The 7962-nt window shown below is 31.2% G+C and overlaps 2 protein-coding genes across 6 annotated transcripts; one reads left to right on the plus strand and one right to left on the minus strand.

The window, feature by feature from the left end:
• Nucleotides 1-143: 143 nt before the first annotated feature.
• Nucleotides 144-2584, minus strand: LOC105249602 (cytochrome b5). Of its 2 annotated transcripts, none has more exons than XM_011255188.3 (4): nucleotides 2088-2584; nucleotides 1737-1865; nucleotides 1596-1663; nucleotides 144-774 (listed from the first exon to the last, which is right to left on the minus strand). In XM_011255188.3, exons 1-4 carry the CDS (start codon nucleotides 2238-2240, stop codon nucleotides 750-752), a joined length of 375 nt encoding a protein of 124 aa, XP_011253490.1. In that variant the 5' UTR covers nucleotides 2241-2584; the 3' UTR covers nucleotides 144-749. The 2 variants fall into 2 exon arrangements, with proteins under 2 accessions (XP_011253490.1, XP_011253488.1); XM_011255186.3 differs by having other exon boundaries at nucleotides 147-736; nucleotides 2088-2581.
• A 391-nt stretch (nucleotides 2585-2975) lies between these two features.
• Nucleotides 2976-5219, plus strand: LOC112639635 (28S ribosomal protein S5, mitochondrial-like). Of its 4 annotated transcripts, none has more exons than XR_003123600.1 (5): nucleotides 2976-3050; nucleotides 3143-3489; nucleotides 3637-3858; nucleotides 3934-4118; nucleotides 5180-5219. XR_003123600.1 is itself a non-coding variant. In XM_025414280.1 (4 exons), the coding sequence occupies exons 2-4, from the start codon at nucleotides 3261-3263 to the stop codon at nucleotides 3954-3956; spliced, it is 474 nt and encodes a 157-aa protein (XP_025270065.1). In that variant the 5' UTR covers nucleotides 2976-3050; nucleotides 3143-3260; the 3' UTR covers nucleotides 3957-4158. The 4 variants fall into 4 exon arrangements, 1 of the variants encoding a protein (XP_025270065.1); XR_003123599.1 differs by lacking the exon at nucleotides 5180-5219 and adding an exon at nucleotides 4775-4786; XR_003123601.1 differs by lacking the exon at nucleotides 5180-5219 and adding an exon at nucleotides 4476-4511.
• Nucleotides 5220-7962: the final 2743 nt, after the last annotated feature.

Raw genomic sequence — 7962 nt, forward strand, 5'->3', positions numbered from 1 at the left:
ATGCTACAACTTGCACGCGATATTATACCATTACAATTTGAGAACTATCACGTTTTATTGGTACATAAATTGATAGAAAAATAAGTAAATATGATTATATAATTCATCGTATATAGATACTTGTTATATAAAAGTATTTTTCAAATGTTGTCACTTGTTCCATTTATTGGTGATCCTCCTCAATTAAATTGAGTAATTTTTGCGAATAAGCATTATTTTCTTGTGTGCGTCTGTACTATTTTGTCGCTCAAGGATTTAAGGACGGACGGGATTTACTTCTTTTTTTTGAGGTCCTTCTTTCTAAGGAATTAAATTAGTATATTTCGTCAATTTTTGCAGGGAACAATGTCGCGTATAAACGCTACATGTTACATATGCATATATATACCAGTATGTGTGTATACGAATGTATACATATAAATATATAAATGCGCGTTATTTATATAATACATCGTGTTGGCCGATCTCTTTCTCTCTCAGTTTCAACTGCTAGGCCAGCAAATGCTATTTGGTTCATACAAAACAATTATAATAAGTGCGCGACATACATTCGGGTAAAATGTACAACAATTGATCATAGCGATCAATATCGATCGATATACATATGTATTAACAAGTAAATAACGTGAAGAAAGGGTCCCGAGTTGTTACGCCTTAATGGGTGCTGACAAAGTAGCGATAGACGAGGGTCGCGAATACCCCAAGAACGATCGGGATCAACCAGGACCGCCAAGAACTGCAATTGCCAATCACATCACGATGCAGCATGATTGACTATTTACACACATGTAGTATGACAATACTTAAAAAAGGAAACTCTCTCTTCATGAATTTAGATGGCATGAATACTCGATATTAATTATAGCTATATAGATATGAGAATTATTAAACAGAAGTAAATTATTTTATAAATAATAAAAAAATTAATTTTTGAAAAATAAGCAAAAATAAAGCAATGAACAAACTGTTTTACAAGTAATTGTAGAAAATAAAGCATATGTTGCATATTGATATTGCAAATAAAGAATTAACATTGGTAAAATTATTTGTATAAAGTATTTTTAGAATATGATTAGATTTATAGAGTTGTATCATTTTAATATAATACAAATGTAATAATTTAATGTAATACAAATTAAAATTTATTTAATTAATTTATTAACAGTAATTTATTATTAAGAAAAATGTAAAAATATCACATTTCTGCAAATTGTCAATTGAAATAATTATCATTCTAACCAATACAAAAGTCTCCACATTTGGATAAAATTTAAAATATTATATATTAATGATATCATAAAATATTATTTATGGTTTTTCTTTAACAAGATCTTTTAATCTTTTTTAACTTGTTTCTTTTAACAAGTTTCATACCATCTGTATAATGATAAAACTAAAGAAAATTAAATAAGATAGAGATAGATCATTTAGTTTAAGGAAAAATTTAGTACTTTTGAGGAGGAAGAAAAAAAGCAAAAATTGTTTGATATAGAAAATATAGTTATTTAGAAAAACTGAAATGTTAGAAGAGAGAATTATTAATATTGAGAGGTTTTAAAATAAGATTTAATACATAAATAGAAGAAAGATCATACCTAGAATTATCTTCGCCATTAGCAGACCAATCTCTATCTTTTTTCCCATTATCTTGTTTCCTTTCTTCCTAAAATGCATTTAATATTTTAATATTAAAAATGAATAAGAAAAATAATCTTGAATGTAAAATTTATTCTCACTTCTATCAATTCCCCAATTTTATATGATTCCATCATTTGTCTCGCATCAGTGGAATGCCCAATATCTTCAAACGGCTCAGTAGCATCATTTCCACCTTGTTCCAAGAGTACTTCTTCACCTCCAGGGTGCTATACATTAACAAAAATAATTTAAACTGAAACTAATTTATAATAAAAGTAATATATATTAAACATATCTGCATTGAATTAAATATTAAATTTCCAATGAATTAAATTTAAAGAAGATAAATCAATATTTATATTTAACATATCAATGAGACTCTAAGATAAGAGTAATCAGTTGATATAATAAAAAATCTAATTTATCATTAGTAAGAAAAAAATTGCAACCTCATTAAGGAAAGAAGTAACATTGTAAACATTGTTATGAATGATGATCCACGTATCCTTGTGATCGTTATGTTTTGCTACTTCTGCCCGGGTGAAGAGCTTGCTCGATGAACTAGCTGAAGAAGTATCATCCTTAACGTTTTTAGTTGCCATTTCGTGGATTTTTTTTCACGGCTTTTGCGATTTTGTCTTGAATTTCCGTCGAAAATTCAACAGCTCGTCTTTCCTCGAAAATGACTCCTGGACTCCTCAGCTGACTCAGCACCTTTCTCGATTCGTTATCGCTTTCTGTCGGTTCTTAAACGAGTATACGCATCGACTTGAGGAAGAATAATAAATGTATTCAGAACAAATAGATAGACCTTATCACTCTTCGGTCAATGTTTTTGATAGATGTTCTGATAATTTTGTATTAACATCGGTAGTTATATTCGCGCTGGCAGCATAATTCCAGGAAGAATGAATAGAGATTCTCACGAGAATCCTCGTGCGATTTCAAGCGATTATGAAGAACACCGCACTCTATGTTGAGAGCGACACAATCGTAGTTTAAAATTTGTTTACATGAGATACGTTTACTTTTAAGGCCCGGTTCCACAACTCGAGTTAAGGTGCAATTTCATTGACGCTACTTTTTAATGTCAATGAAATTGCACCTTAAGTTCATATTTTTATGTTTATGCTACATATTTAGAGTTGTAAATAATTTGATAAAAAATGTTCAATTTATAAACAATGGTAACGCAAATGAAATATATCATTGTCTCTAAATCATTATATGTAATTAACATATAATGTGTATTTAAAATTAATTTATCAATTTAACTCCAATAAAATTATGAAATTTTTTTCAGGTATATTATTGTTTAATATTGTTTAATTTATTGCTTGTCAGTCATTCACATTTATTAAAAATAGTCACTTTATTAAATAATGTGAGAAACTCTATATTTTTTGCGAATAGTAAGTAGAACTTTTATGGATATAGCATTTTGATAATAGTTTATATTTACAGTAGAAAATAATTTGTATTTCTTTGTGCTTTTGTTCTATAGGACCTGAAGATGAATTATGAAAGGGTGTGACAAGTATCAGTAATGCAGGAAGACGCAGAGATAGAGCAAGAAGAGTAGTGAAAAGAGAAAGCTCCTAAATAAGGAGCAAATTATTGACATGGGAAAAATTCAGATACAATTTCCTGGTCTAAACACTCCTGTGTTTAGAGGAAAAGAATTAATTCAACAGCAAAAACTGCTTGTAAATTTTGAAAGAAAGCAAAAACTTATGGAATTACCACAAAGTCAGACCAGACCAATGCAAATAAAATTATTGCCACTGGAATGTGGTTGGACAAGTGTTATAATGGATGGCAGAAGCATTGAATCAGATCTTATTGGAAAAGGTTAATATTTATGCTATTATTGGATTATAATGGTTAAATCACACACATACAAAAATCATGTAATACGATGTCTATTTTCAATTTTTTTTTTATGTTTCAGTTCTAAATATTAGAATCTTATATAATTAATATCTTTGTTTTCTGTAGATACATTTGAAAGTTTTGAAATCTGGATTTTGGAAAACAAAATGATAACTTGTATGACCGGTAATTTAGCACGTAAGACTAGAATCAGTTCATTTATAGTAACTGGAAATGGAAATGGATTAGCTGGATTTGCGTTATCAAAAGCCAAAGCATCCCTAAAGACGGTTAAAAATAGGGCTGGTCAAAGACTAATGTATATTCCTACATATAAGGAATACACTGGTAAGAAAATAATTGTCAATACTATATAATATAAAATTTATTTCTTCTCTTTTAATATCACTTTGTATTTTTCAGTGTTACATGATTTCTTTACATAGTTTGAGAATATAAAAATATTTGTAAAGAAAATTCATGAAGGATAATGGGCTTGTTTGTCATCATGCGATAAAAGCGTGTTGTGAGATAATTGGCATAAAGGATATGTATGCCAAAGTACAAGGAGGAATGTAAAAGCATTCTTTATTGGTTTATTGCAACAGGTATGTATATAAAGTATTTAAAGGCATATTATACTTTTTATTTAATTTATATTAGAAAGAAACATTTTTTATTTATAAAAATATATATACATATATATATATGTTAGACATAAAGCTAAAAAAAAACGTAGATTGTGTCGATTAATTAATTAATTGTTTTATTTAATTATCAATTTATATATGTATATTATTAACAATAATTTTTTGTTTACTTAAACTATAAGGTATAAGGTTGTACATAAGAAACAATCTTTTTTATTTAGTATTTCAAGTATATTTTCATAGAACTTTAATTTAATTATTATATTATTAAAAATATTGAACAAAATAAAGAATTAAAGCTGGCTTTCTCTGCAGTCTCATGGCAGATTATATCAGAAATCATACTTTAATTATTGCAATATATCATGAAACAAATCAATCTCAAAATAATGGAAATATTTGCAGAAATATCAAATATGTAATGTAAATATTTTAATTTTTTTGTATGCGATCTATTTTTTATTCTATTGATGTTTTTATAGTGATGCACCTTGAGCACTTTGCTTCATATGTTTGCAATAAAAATATATTGAAGCAAATTATTTTGCAAATTTATTATTCTAATTTTTATTTAGAAAGACTAAGATTAAAAAAGATGTATGCATTTTTTTCAGATATTTCTATTGAAAAAAACGCATCAGATAAAACTTTCCTGTACATTTTAAATGCGCCAAAAGATTTGCTCTTTATTCCACTTACTGCAATAATATACACTAAAAATGACAGATCTATATTAAAAATGATAGATCTATTTAGTAGTTGGAAAGAAAGAGAGGAGAAATGAAAAGTGCATCTAGAGAATTTAAAAGAATAAAAATCTAAAAATAATAATACATAAAAATTAATATTATGTATTTTTTTCATGAGGAATGTGGGGCGCACATTTATGCATTTATTTATTTGGATGAGATTTACTTTAGAGCACATTCAGTATTCAACTTTAATTTTATTTTCTCTTTCTTATGATATATAAGTATAACATAATTACCTGCAAATGCTATCACGTTGTGTGCTTACAGTGATACAGAAGCAACATTACAAGTACTATATTTACAGATAACATCTGTATAATAAAAAAAGCACCAAAAATCTAATGATGAAAAAAGGATAAATATTGTAGACCAGGATAAGTATCAACCAATTATTCCACCGCTCTGTTTCATTAGAGTTGCAATTTTCTTTTATATCATAAATATTATAAATATAAGATAAAGATTTCCGTACGTTTCAAATAAATTTATATATTTTATGTATGTAATACTGCGCACACATATTAAAAGGTGATAATATCGCAGTTATAATAAGATACGATCCTGGCAATGTAGTGATTTTTGGATCCTACTTAAAATAATTTAATTTGATTTATTTTTGAGAAATGCGCACAATACTTGAGAACAAATTATTTTTGTGCCATGTATTACCTGTGTAAAATTCCACACACAGTATCATATTGTCTGCGATATATGAAAAGCTTCATCGATGAAATATGATTGAGATATAAGAAAAGTAATATAGTACTTGTAATGAATAACGTTAATGTGGAATACATAAATATTTTATATTTTAATTTCATATAATCAAGATGAGATAAGACACTCATGATTACTTTAAAAATGTGTCCACAAATATCATGTAACTTCAACAGCTGCACATTCGTTAAATTAATCCTATTACGTTAAATGAATCACAGCAGCTTGTTTTAATTTAATCTAACCTAACCAATTATATTATATGCTTCTCATTAAAATGTGTAAAACTACACATTTAATACGATTAATATACTACGTAATAAAATGTAATACACTAATGAAATAATTAAATATTATTTTTGAAAGCATGATAAAATCCAGGCAGCATACGCTTGCGTTTACATTCGACATTCAAAGCACTGAGATGTTAGGTTAGGTTAGATCGAAAAAATTTATCGTTTAACAGTTGGCAGCCCTACGAGATAGGCTGTGCAGCACTGCGCGTATATAAAATAAATTTGAAATCGCTTCTAGCCGAACCATCTTCACGCGATCGACTTTATTTGAATTGCATGGCATCGCATCGAATTATGATGCGGCGCCGATTTGTTCGAACGTAATTCGGGACATCGCGATGCTGTATAAGCGTCGAATGAGCACGAATTGTCACGCAAATATGATAAATCAAATCTACTCACCGTTCACCGGCTGTTCCACAGACCGCTCCACTCGCTCGCCTCGGGACGTCCCATTCCGATCTTGATGCACACGATATCATCAACGCGAACGCGCGACACTTTATTCGGCACTCCCGATACTCGCTCGCATCCGATAATCATCATCAAGGGCGCGAATAACGCGACGCAACTTCGCTCCATCTTCGCGATGACGCCATCACTGAATATCGTCAAAAATCGCTGTTGCGCGTTTCCATCGACACACTATAAAAGTCGCGCGATCATCCTTGGACACTTTTGACGCTCGTTCACTCGCGATATTCGTTTAAAAACGGTTAAAAGACGCGAAAAATGCGGACGTACGACGATCCGTGTAACTGCGTATGACTCCGATTCACGTATGACGCGTATGACGTAGCTATGACGCGTATGACGTAGCAGTCACGCGCCAACATGGCGGTCGAACCTGTGCGCAGAAACGAATGCGTACTGGTTCGGCCGCCATGTTGGCGCGTGACTGCTACGTCATACGCGTCATACGTGAATCGGAGTCATACGCAGTTACACGGATCGTCGTACGTCCGCATTTTTCGCGTCTTTTAACCGTTTTTAAACGAATATCGCGAGTGAACGAGCGTCAAAAGTGTCCAAGGATGATCGCGCGACTTTTATAGTGTGTCGATGGAAACGCGCAACAGCGATTTTTGACGATATTCAGTGATGGCGTCATTGCGAAGATGGAGCGAAATTGCGTCGCGTTATTCGCGCCCTTGATGATGATTATCGGATGCGAGCGAGTATCGGGAGTGCCGAATAAAGTGTCGCGCGTTCGCGTTGATGATATCGTGTGCATCAAGATCGGAATGGGACGTCCCGAGGCGAGCGAGTGGAGCGGTCTGTGGAACAGCCGGTGAACGGTGAGTAGATTTGATTTATCATATTTGCGTGACAATTCGTGCTCATTCGACGCTTATACAGCATCGCGATATCCCGAATTACGTTCGAACAAATCGGCGCCGCATCATAATTCGATGCGATGCCATGCAATTCAAATAAAGTCGATCGCGTGAAGATGGTTCGGCTAGAAGCGATTTCAAATTTATTTTATATACGCGCAGTGCTGCACAGCCTATCTCGTAGGGCTGCCAACTGTTAAGGTGCAATTTCATTGACGCTAAAAAGTAGCGTCAATGAAAAGGCCGCTTTACACACTGAAAAAGTTGAAACTGTTGAACTTTATTTTATTGACGCCAAATCTAGAGAAAGTCTAATGATTTTAATTTGCCGCTGGTTTCTAGCGTCAATGAAATTGCACCTTTAATCCGAGTTTAATACGTTAAACTGGGTCCTGATTGGTCCATTCGCTACTTAAACTCGGATTAACTAAATTGTGGAACTGGACCTAAGACTGGGAACACAAACTTTTGTATAAACGCATAAACATAAACACAAGAAAATAAATAAATTAATTTTAATTATTTTTTATGAATATATCTATGGACCAATCAATTTTTTTATGCACATGTCTATGGATCAATTAATTTTTTTATGCATAGTGCATAAGTATAAGCATAAGAAAATTTATTGGTCGATAAGCATATGTATAAGGAAAATAAATTAATCCATTTAAATTATCTTAACATTTTGATATAAATA

This window comes from Camponotus floridanus, unplaced genomic scaffold (genome assembly GCF_003227725.1).
Source record: "Camponotus floridanus strain SB8 unplaced genomic scaffold, Cflo_v7.5 scaffold8, whole genome shotgun sequence".
In the NCBI taxonomy this organism is placed as follows: Eukaryota; Metazoa; Arthropoda; class Insecta; order Hymenoptera; family Formicidae; genus Camponotus; species Camponotus floridanus.